Raw genomic sequence first — 18,561 nt, forward strand, 5'->3', positions numbered from 1 at the left:
TCGTAGGGTTTCCGTGAGGATGATGTAAGATTCTGGTATCTCATGCTTATGACAGTTTTCCTCACATACTCAGCAACCAATCCATTGTCACCACTCCTATTATTATCATTAACATGCAGGGCTCATGTTTTGGTCTGAATTAGGACAACATGCTGCCACTTTTTTTTACTGCCCAATTATTGACTTCTCTGTGGGTGCTGTACCTAGCCTATGTATACGAAACTTCACTTCTGTTCTTTTTAAAAGAAGTCTTGAAGCCAGACAAGCCTGGGCATCCTCTGCTCTGTTCAGTGTCTTATGGGTATTTCCATGTGATTTTATTTGGGGCTCCATGTTATGTCCTATCTTAACTTTTGTGTGCCCCTCACACCACTGCATTCCTCCTCATTTTTAAGAATTCTTCATTGAAGGCCTGGTACTGACAGAGTGTTATGAATTGGGCTCCTCACCTCTAGGAGACTAAGCTTTAGTTAGGGAGATTAGACAAACATATCTATGAAAAAGTAACAAACCACCCCAAAACAGTATTTCAAGTTCAGAGGAAGAATCCGGGTGTTCAGTACTTTAGATGACCAGAGTTTGGAACAATTGCTTGCAATTTGGTTCTGGTTTTGAGACTTTGCGCAGGATGCCTCCTGATCACAGCCAGGTTCTAGAAACAATAACGAAGAAAAGTTTGCAGTAGGCTTCAATACTGAACCATTTCTAACGTATTCTAATCCTTTTGAAAACAACCCTTTGAGCCAGGTAAGCAATAGCCTTCAAAGACACCAAGATCACATAGCTAAAAAGAAGCAGACTTGGGAGCCAGTTCTTTGTGACTCTCAGCTTATACTCTGCACAGCTGGACTGCAGGAGGAAACTAGAGCTAGCAAAGCTATTAAAATCCCACATGTGCTGGGCACGGTGGCACACGTTTGTAATTCCAGTGGCTCAGGAGACTGTGGCAGGAGGATCACAGGTTCAAAGACAACCTCAGCAACTGAGCAAGGCACTAAGCAACTCAGTGAAACCCCATCTCTAAATAAAATATTTTTTTAAAAGGGCTGGGAATTGGCTCAGTGGTTAAGCAATCCTGGGTTAAATCCCAAGTACCCAAAAACAAACAAACAAACAACATGTCAGTTCTCTGCGGGGCTGCCTAAGGCCTGAGGGGCAATAGCATGTCCTAGGTGCGAGTGCCTGAGTGAGCCTGAATTCATGCCTCAGTCCTTCTTCATGCCAGCAACTTGACCTTGGCCTTGGTTTCCTCATCAGGAAAAAGAAAGTGGCATTGCCTAGTTTGCAGGGGGGTTGCATGAATTCATGGTGAGCAATAATAATTGTGATTTCATCGTATGGAACCAGACAGATCTACCAAAACCAGGAGCTAGTATTAGTAGCAGTAGCAGATGTGGCAGTGGAAATGGAAAGAAATTTGGGGGGGAAAAAGAAGAAAAACAGAACTTGGTTATTATGTCCACTTCTTGTGATTTTTCAGAACTTTTTAAAGAGTTAGTAAATGACACACCCATTAGGATGACTGTCAGGAGAAAAAAAAAAACAGAAATGTTGGCAAGATGTGGAAAAATTAGAACCTCTGTACTCTATTAGTAGGAATATAAAATGGCTTAACCACTATGGAAAACAGAATGGAGATTCCTCAAAAATTTAAAGATAAAACTACCATTTGATCTAACAATCCTACTTCTGGGTACAAATCCCAAAGAATTTAGTGCAGAGTTTCAGAGATAATTTGTACACACATGGTCAAAGCAGCCTTATTTACAATAGCCAAGAGGTGGAAGCAACATAAATATCCAATGAAGGATCAATGGCTAAACAAAATGTGGTATATAAATACAGTGGAGTATCAGTCAGACTTAAAAAAAGGAAATCCTGTCACATGCTACATCATGAATTAACCCTGAAGACTTAAGTGAAATAAACCTGAATAAAGAGATAAATACTATATTCCAATTATCCAAGGCATCTGAAATGGTCAAAATCAGAACCAGAAAGCAGAGTGACAGTTGCCAGTCGCTTGGGGGAGAAGTGCATAGGATTGCTGTTTACTGAATATAGAGTTTTACATTTGCAAGATAAAAAAAAAAGTTCTAGAGACCTATTTCACAGCAGTGTAAGTGTACTTAAAATTATTTAACTCTACACTTAAAAATGACTAAGACAATAATTCCAGCTTCTGCTTTTGACTATACAAAAAAAGTTTTATCACCACTAGACTATGCGATAAGCCACAAGTAAAGTAAGACTCATTCTTGAGACTGAGAAGTCACTGTATATTGTGTACCATGTGTATGTATAATTAATCTTTTTCTTTCCAGTAATGCCATTGGTCCCCTGGTAGCTTTGTGGTTGATTTATGAACACGGTGGAGTAATGCAAGAAGCAGCTACTCCTGTCTGGCTGCTGTTTTATGGAGGAGTTGGAATTTGTACAGGTCTCTGGGTTTGGGGAAGAAGAGTGATCCAGACCATGGGGAAAGACCTCACTCCAATCACACCTTCCAGGTGAGCCAACAGGTTGGGTTGACAGGGCTTGGCTGTTGAGGCCTGCTGTCAAGCCTGAGTTGGTGTCTGAGAGCACCCATGCTGCTTGTCCACCATCGATGATCACAAGTGAGGAAGGGGCAAAGGACAAGAGTGACCCCCTCTTCCACTTTTGTTCACCACTGGTCACCCCCCTCTGTCACCACACTCCCCTGACTCACCTACAGTGGCACTGAGATGTGGAACAGAAAGGTTCAGAGGGAAGTAGTAGCTGAAGCAGAGCAGGAGGGAAGGGAAAATGGAAAGCCTGTGGCAGCCCCCAGTGTCCTTCCACTGTTGGTTTTCCCATTGTGAAACCCTGAGAGCAAGTGGAGAGGAAGGGCTAGGGCAAACAGCACCAGTGTCTGGGCCCATCTTTCTCCAAAATTCCTTATGCACATCAGCTCTACCTTTCTAGGGAAGCTATCATCAGAGCACATCAGGCTTCTTTTCTTTTTGATTTTCAGCACTATAACAAAATACCTGGAGAGGTAGTTTAGTAGGAGAGCACTTACCTAGCATGCATGAGACCCTGGGTTCAATCCCTAGCATCTAAAAACAAACCAAATACCTGAGATAACCAACTTAGAAGAGATTTAGAGGTTCTAGTCCATCATAGGTTGGCCTCATTGCTTTGGACCGGTGATGAGGCAGCACTCTGGCAGGAACATGTAGCAGAGAAAAACCACTCACCTCTCAAGCCAGAGAGAAAGAAAAAGCTGGGGTCTCAACATCTCTTTCGAGGGCACACCCCGGTGACCTAAGGATTTCCCACTAGGTCCCATCTCCTAAAAGTTCTACCACCTCTCGATATACTATCCTGGTGATCAGGCCTTTAATGCATGGGTCTGTGGAAGACATTAAGGATCCAAAGTATAAACATCGATGCTGCTGTGTCAGTGTAGTATTCTGATTTTAAGTCCTTTGGGTATATACCAAGGAGTGGAATAAGTTGGTCAAATGATGGTTCCATTCCAAGATTTCTGAGGAATCTCCATACTGCTTTCCATATTGGCTACACCAATTTGCAGTCCCACCAGTAATGTATGAGTGTGCTTTTCCCCCCACATCCTCGCCAACATTTATTGTTACTTGCATTCTTGATAATTACCATTCTGACTAGAGTGAGATGGAATCTCGGTGTAGTTTTAATTTGCATTTCTCTAATTGTTAGAGATGTTAAAAAAGTTTTTTCATATATTTTTTGACCACTCATATTTCTTCTGTGAAGTGCCTGTTCAGTTCTTTTCCCCATTTATTGATTGGGTTCTTTGTTTTTTTATTTTTGGGGGTGGGGGGGGTTTTGGTATTAAGTTTTTTGAGTTCTTTATATATCCTGGAGATTAGTACTCTATCTGAGGTACAGGTGATAAAGATTTTCTCCCATTCTGTAGGTGCTCTGTTCATGGTCTTGATTATTTCCTTTGCTGTGAAGAAGCCTTTTAGGGGCTGGGGATGTGGCTCAAGTGGTAGCACGCTTGCCTGGCATGCGTGCGGCCCGGGTTGGATCCTCAGCACCACATATAAAACAAAGATGTTGGTCTGCCAAAAACTAGAAAATGAATATTAAAGAATTCTCCCCCCCCCCCATTAAAAAAAAAAAAGCCTTTTAGTTTGATACAATCCCATATATTGATGCTTGATTTTACTTCTTGTGCAATGTTTACAGCAGTTCAACTTATAATAGCCAAGCTATGGAACCAATCTAGGTGCCCTACAACAGATGAATGGATAAAAAAAAGACATGGTATATATACATAATGGAATATTACTCAGCCATAAAGAAGAATGAAATTATGGTATTTGCCAGTAAATGGATGGAATTGGAGAATATGATGCTAAGTGAAATAAGCCAACCCAAAAAAACCAAATGCTGAATGTGCTCTCTGATATGTTGATGCTAATCCGCAACAAGGGAGAATAGGGAGGGAAATATTAGAAGTTTATTGGATTAGACAAAGGGGAATGAAGGGAAGGGAAGAAAGATGGGAATGGGAAAGACAGGAGAATGAATCAGACATAACTTTCCTTTCCTTATATATGAATACACAACCAGTGTAACTCCACATCATGTACAACCACAAGAAATGGGATCCTAATTAGAATAAGTCATATTCCACATATGTATAATGTGTCAAAATACACTCTACTGTCATATATATCTAAAAAGAACAACAACAAAAAGATCCAAAGTAGTGCCTTCCTTTCCTAAAAATTCTCCATCCACCCCAGCTCTCACCCACCATCCTTCTGTAGTTACCTTAGGCATCCTCCTTCTAGCTCAGCCAGATGGGATGTGCCCCTGCTATTCTGGGGCGGGGGTGGGGCGGGGGTGGGAGGGGGGTCCGGAGCTTTACATGTGGTCGTTCTCTCATACAGCTTCTAGATATATAAGGGGTTAACTGACAAACTTAGAACTTTCAGAATACAACTACCTATTACAGGAAGTCTTTGCTCTTGTTTTAAAATGTACTAGACCTCTTCATTTGCAATTTTTTTCTGATTTTCAGTTTACCCCTTGAGCTTCATTTTAACAAGATTCTTTTAGAAGTTTTCTTTGAAGAAACATTAATAATCTGTGAAAAAATTGCTTTTTTGTAATAAGCACACATTTAAAAAATGAAAGCATATTTTTCTTATGCTCCTTTAGAAAAATGACTAATTTATCATCTTATTACACAGCAGGAATTTCTGACCCAGTTCCTGTAGTGTGGGATTTTTGAAAACATATCAGAAAAAAAAAGGCTGTTTGGGACTGTCAACAAGTATAATGCAAAGTCTTAGTGTGAATTGTTGCCATTATGCAGCAGTTTCTTGTTCTGCTAATGGCAGTCTGTCCTAGTCAGCAGTCAACCAAAGAATGTTCTGGTAAGACTTTGCACCCACGGGGTGTCAGTGAGGCCAACAAAGAGCGCCTATGATATGTCTTCTTGTGCTCCCTCCTGCAGCGGCTTCACCATTGAACTGGCCTCGGCATTCACTGTGGTCATCGCCTCCAACATTGGGCTTCCTGTCAGCACCACACACTGCAAGGTAGGCCTCTGCCAGCAGAGGATTGTCCTTTCATGGGGCTGCTAGGATCAGCCCAGAGTCACCAAGTGAATTCCAGAAAAGCTGGTAGCTCTTTTTATATGTGATTGTGTGGGGAGTGGAAAAAAGCATCTCAGGGTTTGCCAGGTCTGCCAGAAGCTTGTTGGATGTGCGTATTTGCTTTCCTCAAACTGGCCCTTCTGACCAACCGTCTTTCCTGCTCTGTAGTACGGCACCTTTTACAGTTCAAACTTTGCTCTCTCAATGCATGAATACAAGGACCTTCCTTCCTTACACATGGGCTTCATGCTTCTGTTTTGGCTTGTGCCTCCCTCATTGTTTCCACTCTGGATTTTGCATTAAGGTCATGTGTGTGCTAACCGTGTGGCTCAAATAGGGCATGCCCCTGAGTTCCAACTCATTACTGGGTTCCAGGGCTTGACCATGGAAGTAGAAATAGAAATAAATCATCTCAATGGCTGTGTCAGGGTTTTTCTCCTCCTATATCATGTTCAAAGTGACTATAAAGCCTTAGAGTAAGTTCCAAATGAACTTAAATTCCCAGTATGGACCCTTGCTGAATGCTCTAAGACGCAGAGCTGAACAAGAGGGAATTCCTTGTCATGGTGGTCAAATGGAGCAATGAGGAGTTTTGATGATTAATGAAGAAGAAATAGACTCCATGAGTTTCGGGAGATTATCTAAAGTCAAGCAGAGGGAACCAGGACTAGAATACAGTTACGATAGCCTAAGTCTGCCCAGAATCTGAAGATAATTCCAAAATATCCCCCATGGGCCTTCTGTGTGCAGAAATACTCACCACCCTCAACAAAGCAAAAGCCACTTCTAGATTTTTTCCCTAGTTTCATTCAAGAAAAGCTCATTTGTACTTGCCATGCTCTGGGCTCCTGGGGGAATACAGCAGCCACAAGATAGACATGGTTATCTACATTTACCTATGACTTTAAAATTCCAGCCAATATGTTTATAAACAAATGCCAGTTAAATGCAAATGACTTTGTACTTCAAACGTTTAGATAGGGTGGCATTTATAAGAGTATTCTAAGTGGGCCAGAATGTTTAAGACAAAGCTGGGACATGCGGTTTGAAGAGTCAGCCTCAGTGGAAAGAAGTTTCTTGTTATGTTTTGTTTTGTTTTTTCCTTTTTTTTGCTACAATTAGAAAAACCTCAATTTTTATAAATTCTCACTATAAAAATCACTTCCACTTACCAAGTATATGCAGAATTCCAGGCCCTGTGCTTAGTGCTTTATTCCTGCACAATACAACATTAACTTCCCATAGTAACCCTGTGAAATTAGTAATTATTCCCAGTTTATAGATGAGAAAACTGAGGCCTCCGGAGTTAGGTCACTTTCCAAAAATCATAGAGTTATCATGTGATAGAACCAGGATTCAAATCTTCATCTCATGCTATGTACCTCCTAATTGTAGTCATGATAGTCATTGTCATGGTAACCAACCCATGACTAACATGTTTAGGGCAAGTATTTGCTGGGTACTCTTTGGAGTGTACCCAAAGAGATAAAATATTAATTCATTTTATCTTACCAAGAACTTTAAAAATATATATATAGAGAGAGAGACACAGTGCCTTTATTTTATTTTTTTATATGGTGCTGAGGATCAAACCCAGAGCCTTCCACATGCGGGAAAGCACTCTTCCACTGAGCTACAACCCCAGCCCTTCCCAAGAACCTTTTGAGGTGGATACTAAGATTTCTCCAGTTTCACAGATGTGGAAACCAGGGCTTAGAAAGGTTAAGTAATGTGCCCAAGGCTGCACAAGCAAGGAATGGTCACACTGAGGTATCAACATAGTCTGTGTGGTTCCAAGCCCTGCTCCCCAATTCTCTGCTCTTGCCTCTTCAGGATAAGGGAGAGGACAGGGAAAGTTGTGAGGTGCTCCTATCAATCATCATTGTTATTTTTCTAATTTTGATTATTTAAAAAATTACCAAAGGGACTGGGGTTGTAGCTCAGTGGTAGAGCACTCACCTAGCATACATGAGGCCCTGGGTTCCATCCCTAGTACCACAGTATATAAAAATAAGAATTACTAAAGAAGTACATATTTATTGAAATATTTCAAACAATGTGAAACTATGAATGAAAAATGGCCATCAGAAGACTGAGGCAGAAGAATTGCAAGTTTGAGGCCAGCCTCAGGAAGACCCTGCCTCAAAATAAAAAATAAAAAGGGCTGGGATATGGCTCAGTGGTAAAGGAAGTGACCCTGTGTGCAATCCCCAATACTTACAAAAAAAAACCCGGAAAACTGACCATCTTCTTCCCCCTATTGTACCTCACTTCAATTCTCCATTTCACTATGTGGGAACATAGAAAAAATACATATTGTTTTCCAAGATTTTTTTCCAAGGCTTTTACTTTTTTATGTTTTTATTGGTACATTATACTTATACACAATAGTAGGAGTCATTGTGAGTTATTCATCAATTTCAATCCCAGTGTGCCCAAGTACTCTTGCCTGCCCCCACCCTCCAATCCCCTTCTTCTACTCTCCTGGTTTCCCTTCAATGGGTGCATTATAATTATACGTAAAAGTGGGATTCATTGTGATATATCTGTACATGCACATAGCATAAAGGTTAATATAGCAATAGTTGACTCTTTGAAAATATTAACAAGATTGTTAAACCCTTAAACTTTTTAACTTTTCTGTAGGCATAAATAATCACTGTCTTTTTAATGGTTAACTGCACTTTAGCAAACTTTTAAAAGCATACTCTCACACTAGTTGAAATATCTCTTAAAAAAAAAAAAACAGCACCAGTTTGTTTTTCCTAGGTAACTGTTACTTACCTAACTACATTAGCATTTACACTAATGTGTAAAGTATTATAACTGATAATACTGACTTTGCTAGTAACACTAAAATCTAAAACACAACTTCTAGAAATAGATGAAAAGTATAAAATGCCTTTAAAAAGTAATCTATTCATTTTTATCTTTTAATATCATTTCCCAGTATTTATATTTACACTATAATAAAGAGATGTTATTAAGGGATTTATATCCAGTTTGTACAGGACCTTTGTGAATGAATATGTTATTGTTGACCTAAAGTAGCTATACAAAGCATTTGATAAGTTTTGTGTCTGTGGGATGTGATACTTGTTGGCACCTAAAGCAAGTCTTCTTCTCATTGGACCACAGTGGGATGTCATCAGTGAAATGGACAAGATAGAGCTCAACTTGGATTCTTATCAGTTTGTTCAGTGTCATTGATCATGGACTTCTGGACAAAGACTAGAGCTAGTCACTCTAGGAGGCACAAGTAGAGTCCTGGCTCATGAGAACATACAGGGCTGTGGGAGAGCAAACCACTCACATCAAGTCCAGATAATAGAATTGCTAGGAAGAGGTCATAGCTGCCATCGCCCCATAACACTTACTCTCTTAGATCGCATATTTCCTCTGCATGCAACAATCCCCAAATGGCAAACGTGGGATGAAGTATGAGAGATGTGGGACGGTATTAAGAATGGGGCCTGTGTGGGGGGAGCCATGAGTCCATACACATTCAGAGGGTGTTGATGTCCACATAAAATCATAACTAGATTGCATCTGATTTTCAAGAGTAATTATCCTGCATTTGATTTTTAAGTTTCTTGCTTGGAGCCATTCATTTGAAGGGAAATTGGCAGGAAAAAAGATGGAAACTCTTTTTTTTAAATGAGCTTTTGAGTTTATCTGGGTAGATTTCATTTATTCATACTTTCACCTAAGGGAACATAATTTAGTGCATAGTTTAAATTTTGTCATAACCTATTTAAGATGTTTTGTGATATGAATGTTAGCTGAATGTATAATTCAGAAAAGAACAAATAGAAAAAGTGTATCACATTTTATTTCAAAAGCACATATAAAACAATCTCCTTTGATTATAGATTTTGCTCTCTAAAAGCATTTACATTTTATACATTTTTGTGTTTCATATCAGAGGGCTCAGTTTACTAGATATTTTCCTGGAGTAAAACCTCTGAGTAAGGTCAAAAGCTTGGGGTTGTGGTTCAGTGGTAGAGTGCTCGTCTAGCATGCATGAGGCACTGGGTTCTATCCCCAGTACCATGTAAAAATAAATAAATAAATAAAGGTATTGTGTCCATCTACAACTAAAAAAAAAAAATTAAAAAGAGAATCTGGGGCCCTTTTAAAAAAAAAAAAAGTCTTCATTAAAGAAATATAAACTAGCCTTTGAAATAAAAATATCCTGAAATATTCAGCAATTTGTTAATTGTTCACTTCTGTGAACCTTAATCCACTTTGATCTTTAGCTCTAAAGCATAACGCATACCACATTAAGACCATTGCTGAACACAAACACTTGTTTGTGAGCTTTCTAATAGTAATTCTGTGTTGTCTTATTTAAAATTTTTTAATTCCATAGTGGTCTGGATTGAGATTACTGTCATTTGTGAATTATCCACATTGTCAACCTGTTAGTGACATAGATGATTTCAACTGGTGTTAGGATTTAGAACAGCATATAAGAAACTCTAAGGATTTAAAAATTTAGAATTACAATTTCTAATTTAATCTCTGATTTTGCTCTCTGTTTTCCCTACTCCTTAGTAGTTCTGCTATTGGTTTTATGATGATGATCTTAAGCTGGACCCATATTTAATTTATTAAAAGGCAAGTTAGAATACAGCAAAAAATGTTCTTTTATATCAACAAAAGACACAATCAGTAGTGATGACATAATACTGTGGAATTTTTATGAGCCAAATAACATATAACAACTAAATCATGTACATTAAGTGAAACTGTCACAACTTAGACATTAGTATGTCCAATCCTATAACAAATGAAGCAGAGGAAAAGTACTGAGGGGTAAAAAAAGGACTTACACAGTATAATTACCAGCTGTATATCAAATTGGTACCCTACTAATCATAGGCTTTCTTATTGGGTATCATGAAAATTAATCATAAATTCAGAAGACCATTGACAAAATTTTAAAAATAGAAGTTGTATTAACTAACTACAACCTCTAATCACAGTGTGTCAAGCTAGAAATTAAGTAAATATTGGAATAAGAATGTATCCCTTGGAGCTGGATGCAGTGGCACGTGCCTATAACTGCCATTAACTCAGGAGGCTGAGCCAGGAGGCTGAGGCAGGGAGATTAAAAGTTTGAGGGCAGCCCCAGCAATTTAGTGAAACCCTGTCTCAAAATAGAAAGTAGAAGGGGCTAGGAATGTAGCTCAGTGGTAGAGCTCCCCTGGGCTCAATCCCCAGTACTATACACACACACACACACACACACACACACACACACAGATGTCCCCTTGAACAGTTTTTAATGCTTTTTAAAGTAACAATTGAATCAAGGAGTTTTAAAAACAATACAGTGACAGCTTTCTTGGAAAATACTAAAAACTCTGTGCATGTGTGTTTCTGTGTGTACACATAGCAAAACCTGTGGCAACTGAAGCTCCACTAAAATGAAAATGCCTATCTTTAAATGGTTCAGTTTATCAAAGGAAAAATAAAATAAGCAAATATTCAAATTAGGATTTTATAAAAAGTCCACAACAATAAAAATTCTGGAGAAAGATATAAGAGTATAACCAATTAAAACAAATTTTAAAATTAAAAAAAAGATGGTCAACTGAAAAAAAGAAAGATTTAAGAAGTATTTAAAGCAAATTTTTTAAAATAGTGAAGAAGGAGATGGAGTGGTTACTAATAAAATTTATCAAATCACATCAAAGGAAAACAAAGGAAGAGGAGTTAAGTTAAAAGGAGAAAAGACATTGTACGAACAGATATAGAGAATTTGGTGTTTTCTTGAAATGGTGTTACTATGTTGCCAAGGTTGGCCTTGAACTTCTGGGCTCCAGCAATCCTCCCACCTCAGCCTCCCAAGCAGCTAGGACTCCAGGTGTGCTCTACCCTGTCCAGTTTGAAGAGAATTCTTTTTTTTTTTTTTTTTTTTTTAGATCATGAAAGGAACCACACAGCTATATGTGAAGGATCTGAAAATCAATGTGAAATGAGTTAGCTTTTGCAAAATGTACATGACAAAAAAATACTGACATAAGAGGTAGAAAAATGTAGAGAAACCTGACCAGAGCAATAGAATGAAAATAAGGGAGTTCTCCAAAAAAAGTTATCCTCCCCAAAAGAGCAAAAAGAATGTGGCACTTCTGACTCCTGTTCTAATTCATCATTTCCATTAAAAAATAATAATAGATAATTCCATTACCATATAAATTTTCCACAATGTAGGAGGAAAAGAAAGCAAAACAAAACTAGAATATTTCCAGTTTATTCTATAAAGCATACACTGAATAACCCTAATTCTGAAAATCTAACTTAAAATATCACAAACAATTGTGAAAATTCAGCAAATTGTGGTAAAATGTAAGAATATAGGGAACATAAAATGTATTGCTTTAACCATTTTAAGTGTAAAACTGTGTGTCAGTAAGTACATTCACACTGTTGTACACCTGCTGCCCAGTACATTGTCTACCTGAGTACTTTCTGTATGTATATCATTAAGTAAAAAACAAACAAATCCACCCACAAAAAAATCACAAACAAAAACCTATCTTCACCTATGAATATTGATTTAAAACTTTAGGATGTTAATAAATGACATCAAAAGAACATTTCAGCACTTGTAAGTTTACAACCTTCTGGATTATCAGGAAGTAGGCTCTGTGAATTCTCCATCTCTGTGGGGCCTGACCTCACAGGGGATCCACAGAAATGTGCTGAGTTCCAGGAAAGGTACGAGGACATCTAGAGTAAAAACCCCAAGCCCAAGAGAAAGAAAAAATCTAGAGCTTATCATCATAGCCAGTTAGAAAAGATAACGGAAATTGATTTCAGGGGGTGGGGGGGGGAGTCATTTTAGAATAATCCTAGTAAGAAATGTGAATGATATATATGTAAAAGGCCTAAGTCTTTGCTTAGAGATATGAAAGAAAACCAGAATGAGAACATACTGTGAGATGGGATGGGGGAAACTAGGTTTTATAAAGATATCTCCAACATACCTGCCCCTGCTCACAGAATTTTTCTTGGTACTTTATAAAATGGGATTATTCGGGGTAGGATAAATTATCAGGAGTATCAAATGGTGTAAAAAGAGAAGTGATGAGGAGAGACTAATGGTATGTGTTCTAAGGAAATATAAGTTAAAAGTAGGTGCTGGGGGAAAGGAGCTCTTCTCCCTTTTTCTTCACTATTATTTAAAATTTAGTTTCCCTTTATGTTTCATACGTTGTTACTGTTTCCGTAGTGTTTAGTGAGTACTAAGTTTCAATTTGGGGTGATGAAAATGGTCTGGAGGTGGATGGTGATGAAGGTTGCACAACAATTAGATGTACTTAAATGCCTTTAAAAATAGTTAAAATGGTAAGTTTTATGTTATGCATATTTTATCACAATAATATTTTTAAAAATACATATTTGTATAAGAACAGATGAAACCTATCATATATGAGCATGTTTATAGGAAGAAAAAAATTAACCAGTAAGTGACATTGAGTAGCTAGAAAAACAAAATTAGACCCACAGCTCTCCAATTACATGAACATAAATTGATGGCTTTAAATAATATTTTAAGAATATTATTAAATTTAGAATAAAATAGAATTTTATTTTAGAAAATTTAAAATAATGTATAATTAGGTATTTGTCAAATATTCAAACTAAACAACTTTTATATGTTAAAAACTAGAAGGAATGAAATTGGGTAACTACACAAAAGAAAGTTTAACTGGCACAGAAGTGTACACCTATAATCCCAGCAACTGGGGAAACTGAGGCACAGATCACAAGTTGGAGTCTCTAGTCTCAGCAATTTAGCAAAGCCCTAAGTAACTAAGACCCTGTCTCAAAAAATAAAAAGCCCTGGGGATGTAGCTCAATGGTAAAGTGCCCCTGGGTTCAATTCCCAGTCTTAAAAAAAAAATGAAGTTCAGCCTTAGTTGTGATTAAAGATATGCAAACTGGGCTAAAGACTTAAATATGCTAGTTTTTTGGTTTCCAGTTTGCTTCCATCTTAAGTGTTCTATTTTATTTTTCTGTAGTTAAATTACTCATGCTTTAAATCACCTTTCCTGTTTGAATCTCATTGGCCACTGTTAAGTGTTTGGAGATTAATAGAGACAAAGCATATTTTATATAGTTCTTTAAAATCCAACTTGCATGTGACCAAGGGGCACCCTATTAAACTCTCAGCATAATCAGTCCCCCTGTGAGGCATGAGATATTAAAAGCATTGTATTTTCTTAGGATTTTCATTTTCTAGGATAACGTTTTCTTTTTTTTTTTCTTTCAAAAATTTCAACAAGCCATAAATGAACTTTGAGTGTTTTTGAAAAATACTTGAATTTATTAACATTCTAATTTGCACATGTCCATATCTGTCACCTTATGAGTCATAGTTGATAGTTTAGATTCAATAATATTTATGTGAATTGTAGTTGAAAAAGTACATCACAACTATATATGGAATGGAATAATCTTAAAACAATTGTGCCTAACAAACATTTAACAAACTTAGGGGAAATAAATGTCAATTTTATAATGTAGTTTATTTCTGTGCTTAGCCTATTTACATTGGCTAAATGTAAATTTTGTGTCTCACCTTTAAATACAGGGGCCTCGTTTTTACTTTTAAATGTTTGTGCTTCTGCAGGTGGGTTCCGTGGTGGCTGTGGGCTGGATCCGCTCCCGAAAGGCCGTGGACTGGCGCCTCTTCCGTAATATCTTTGTGGCCTGGTTTGTGACTGTCCCAGTGGCTGGGTTATTCAGTGCTGCTATCATGGCTCTTCTCATATATGGGATCCTTCCATATGTGTGATTTGTCTTCTTCCAACCAGTAAACTAAAGGGATAGTCTAGCATGGATATGTGGAAGGTGTTCCTTCATATCTCTGTCTCTCTCTCTCTCCACCCCTCTCCCTCCCTCCCCCGCCCCCGACACACACACACACACACACACACACACACATCCCAACCACACACAGCTGTCTCCCAACCAGCTCTCCACATCCTTTTCAAATGGTTCCAGACCACACACCTCACCCAGGCTGCAGAAATTCATCTTCCAGAGCTAACTTAACTACTGTACATAGTAATATGTATTAAACTGTTATCGTGGTGATATAATGTGGTGCAGTTACTTATATATTAAATATATATTGTATACATAGAATAGGTAGCATTATTTCAAACATTCAAAATGGGAGTGGAGGTTATTGCCTAGAATTCAATATTCAATAAATCTTGTACATAATGATTTCTGTGGCAAATGTTAAGGCTTTTTCAAAAGAAAGTATAGATTGGAAAATCTTTTTTTGCCCCCCTCCATGATACTTTCTTCTTTAATATACTGTAAGATAAATGAGATACAAGATACACAATACAAACTTGGGCAGGTGTACATAGGCCCACATGTGATTAAATAATACCAGGACAGAGTTCACAAGTGCTTTCACTGAAGTATTTGTTCATATACTATGTATGGATTATTGTGTAATATATCATAATTACTTTTGTAAATACTTAAAACTGTAATTTTTTAATGGTGTGCTTCCCTTATACTTTTTTGATCAGAGAATTTTGGAAAGTACCAAAGAAGCAGGGGAATAGTTTGCCAGTATTATTTTTTCATGTTGTTTGTACCCCCTCCTCATTAACCTGGATGTAGTAAGACCACCCAAGCTCTGACTTGCCCCAGAGCATTGTGTGTGGTTGAGACACCAGCGCCCATCCTGTTCATGTCACTCTTGGATTCCCCACCCCACCAGCACCACCACTGCTGCCACATACCAGATACTGGTCAGCCCTGCAGTGGCCTTTCATTGTCACCAGCGTGGAGAATGTACAGATGTAAAGATGTGTAACTAGACACTACACATCAAGTCCAGTTTAAATTTCCATCCCTGTTCTTCCCTGCAGCTTGAAAAAAAGGGATTGTCTCTAACTTTAAAGCCAGTGAGGCTTTTTTATGTGCTTTGACATTCTAGAAATTCAGGGGCTGGAGTTGAATACTAAAGGTACACTGGGTGTGAGGATTTCCTTGAGGCCTTTATTAAGTGGGAGATCCTGATGCTCTCTTGTAGTCCCACTGGATTCTCTTCTCTTTTGATAGCGGGAGGAAATATGACTAATGTTAGAGCCTGAAACTATGGAAATGCTGCTAAAATTTTTATATTGACAAACATTTTCTCGGTACTTCATTGTGATTTTTCATTAATCAACCATATTAAATTTATAATAAAAAATGCCCCTCAAAAGTTTGCTTCTGAAGTCTTTTTCTGAATAGCTACAAAATGTTTATCTTTCAGAGTTTCCACAAAAATAAAAGCTATGTAATTTGGCCTCTTAGTTTTCAGATACATTTTCTCCCCTATTTTACTACCCTTACATGTTATGCAGAAAATACACAGGAACGAGAAAAGGAAAGAATGGCCTACACAGCCAGGATTCAGAAATCCCTACTGGGAACAAACACATACATATTGGAGCTGTCTGACCACAGGGTTTGTCCCTGGATCAGGACTTTGCTAAAGGAAGTACCCCTCTTCCTGCTCAGCCTCTCCAGCTTGGCTCTTAAGTTAGCCATACTTCCAGGCTAAGGGCCAGCAGGTAAGTGCAGGTCCTATCTATCTGGGCACAAGCAGCCAACAACAACAAAACACCTGAGGCTTCAGAGGAAAATATCCCCCTTAATATTCTGCAGCAGCAGCAGCAGCCAAAAGCTGCCTTCCCTTCAGGAGCTAAGGAGGTAGCAGATGAACAACACTGGCCAGGTGTGAACACTCCATCTCCACAAAGAAATCTAGTCCTCCAACTCTGTTTTTTGAGATGGCGTCTTACTCTGTAGCCCAGGTTGGCCTCTAATTTCTGAGCTCAGGTGATCGCCTACAGGAGCATGCCCCCATGCTGAATCACTGATTTTTTTAAGTCACCTGATGCCTTTCATTTTCCCACTTTTGATAAAGATTTTGATAAAGAAAGTGCAATATGTTCCAAAATCTATAACAAAAATAGCAACACAACACAGTGCAAGCAATATTGCACAAACCAGTCTGCTGGATGCAGGCAGTAGATCCTTTCTAGTTTGCAGCCCCTGTCCTTGGAGAACTGCCACCTGAGTCCTGATGCAGCTCCAAGTAGGCGGGTGGCAGAGGCAGATTTCCAGCAAGTGAATGGGGACAAAGGTCACGCCTCACCAGCAATGTTTTGAGAGAAGCCTTGCACACTACACTCCCCTTTCCCAGGTTTTATTATCTGACAAATAGATGGGCTAACCACTTGACAACTGAACCCCCTAGAGGAGGGGAAAAATCCACTCTAACCCAGACTCGTCCCCCTCAAGTCATTGCACAGCAAATGCTCTGGTGAATGGTGGAGCCCGTCAGGCCACAGGATGGGGAAGCAGATGCCCTGATTAGCCAATTGGTGATGGTAGGTTAATCTGGTCAGGTAGAGGGTGAGTTATGTCACAGGGGAGGGGATGCTTGTAGAAGGCTCTGGTGGGCCAGTAGCCTGCAGTTATCCCTGAGAGTCTTTCCTCAGAGTTCACCAGCCTCTCCCTTTAATAATGCAAACACTCTAAGAAGGAAACACATGAATCACTGGCATCTTAGTGTGTGTTCTAGACAGCTTTCCTACACAGAAGAGAACAGCCTGGGACAGACAGGAGAGCCCTACAAAGGGAGGAAGGACCCTGGAGACTCTTGCCCAGTGTCTGGGCTCCCCAGGGGCAGAGCTGGAATACTATTAAAAGCAGCTGGAACTCCTTAGACAGTTGTCTTTTTCTTCGATTTCTTCCTTCCAGAGGGACTGAACTTGTGAGCAACTATCTAATATCTTCAGCGAGGTAATTTTTTAAATAAGTCCTTCCACCTCCACTTCCTAAACTACAGCATTAAGCTTCAGAATTCTCAAGTAGTAGAAGAAAAAAAATTTAAATCCTGTAGTTTGGAAAATAAAATGTAAAGATCAGTGTCATCAATGATTTTACTCAATTATAAAGCAGAACCAGGAAAAGGCACTTTAAGAATTTAGACTACACACTGGGGCTGGGGTTGTGGCTCAGTGGTAAAGCACTTGCCTAGCATATATGACGCACTGGGCTCGATCCTCAGCACCACATAAAAATAAATGAATAAAGACAAAAATTTTTAAAAAAAGGATGATTATGCAGTGTTTTGCTGTTCTAAAATGAGATTGTATCCAGACTCTGCTTAACTGTGGGAAACCAAATTTGCCTGTTACCTTATAATGATCCTGGAGGAGCAGCTCCTGGAGTCAGGCAAAACTGATTTCAGATTTCAGCTCCTGCTTATTGCAATGACTTTGGGAAATTTCCTTAGTCTCTTGTTAGCTCCAGTTTCATATGCAAAATGTGTACATTGAGACCATCTCACAGGACTGTATATTGAAGGGCTTGGCCCAGAACAAGGACTCTATGCTAGTGCTTGTTTTCCTTTCCTGTACATGAAGCCTTTATTCATTACTTTTCTTTTTTCTTTTTTTGAGATGGGAGGGTGTCTGTCTTGCCCAGGCTGACCTCCAACTAGTGGACTTTCCTGCCTCAGCTTCCTGAATAGAATTCTGGGAGTGTTCCATACCTGATCTCACCACCTCAATTTTTTTTTTTTTTTTTTTGTACTAGAGATTGAACCCAGGGGAGCTTTGCCACTAGGCTACATCCCCAATCCTTTATATTATTTGAGAGAGGATCTCACTAAGTTGCTGAGACTGGTCTTGAACTTTAGATTCTCCTGCCTCAACCTCCTGAATAGCTAGGATTACAAGTGCTGTGAGCACCACCACAACCAATCTCACTGCTTCAATTTTTTTTTTTGAACAATTCCCCCCAGAACTCCTCTGAGAACACTGAAATGGGTGCTGGAAACAGCTAGCTTAACAAGACAAAACTGCCTACAGACTAAAAGAAAGTGGAGTGTGGGTTATCTGCTTGC

At 38.8% G+C, this 18,561-nt stretch overlaps 1 protein-coding gene across 10 annotated transcripts in view; it reads left to right on the plus strand.

The window, feature by feature from the left end:
* Slc20a2 (solute carrier family 20 member 2) overlaps positions 1–15,847 on the plus strand; it is a 101,535-nt gene extending 85,688 nt beyond the window's left edge. For all 10 annotated transcript variants that reach the window (XM_076853790.1, XM_076853797.1, XM_076853793.1 and 7 more), the window contains 3 exons: positions 2,325–2,510; positions 5,477–5,561; positions 14,263–15,847. In XM_076853790.1, the coding sequence (XP_076709905.1) occupies positions 2,325–2,510; positions 5,477–5,561; positions 14,263–14,427 (436 nt within the window). In that variant the 3' untranslated portion in view covers positions 14,428–15,847. The remainder of the gene's footprint in view (positions 1–2,324; positions 2,511–5,476; positions 5,562–14,262) is intronic.
* The last annotated feature ends 2,714 nt before the right edge of the window (positions 15,848–18,561 follow it).

Source organism: Callospermophilus lateralis, chromosome 4 (assembly GCF_048772815.1).
Source record: "Callospermophilus lateralis isolate mCalLat2 chromosome 4, mCalLat2.hap1, whole genome shotgun sequence".
NCBI lineage: Eukaryota > Metazoa > Chordata > Mammalia > Rodentia > Sciuridae > Callospermophilus > Callospermophilus lateralis.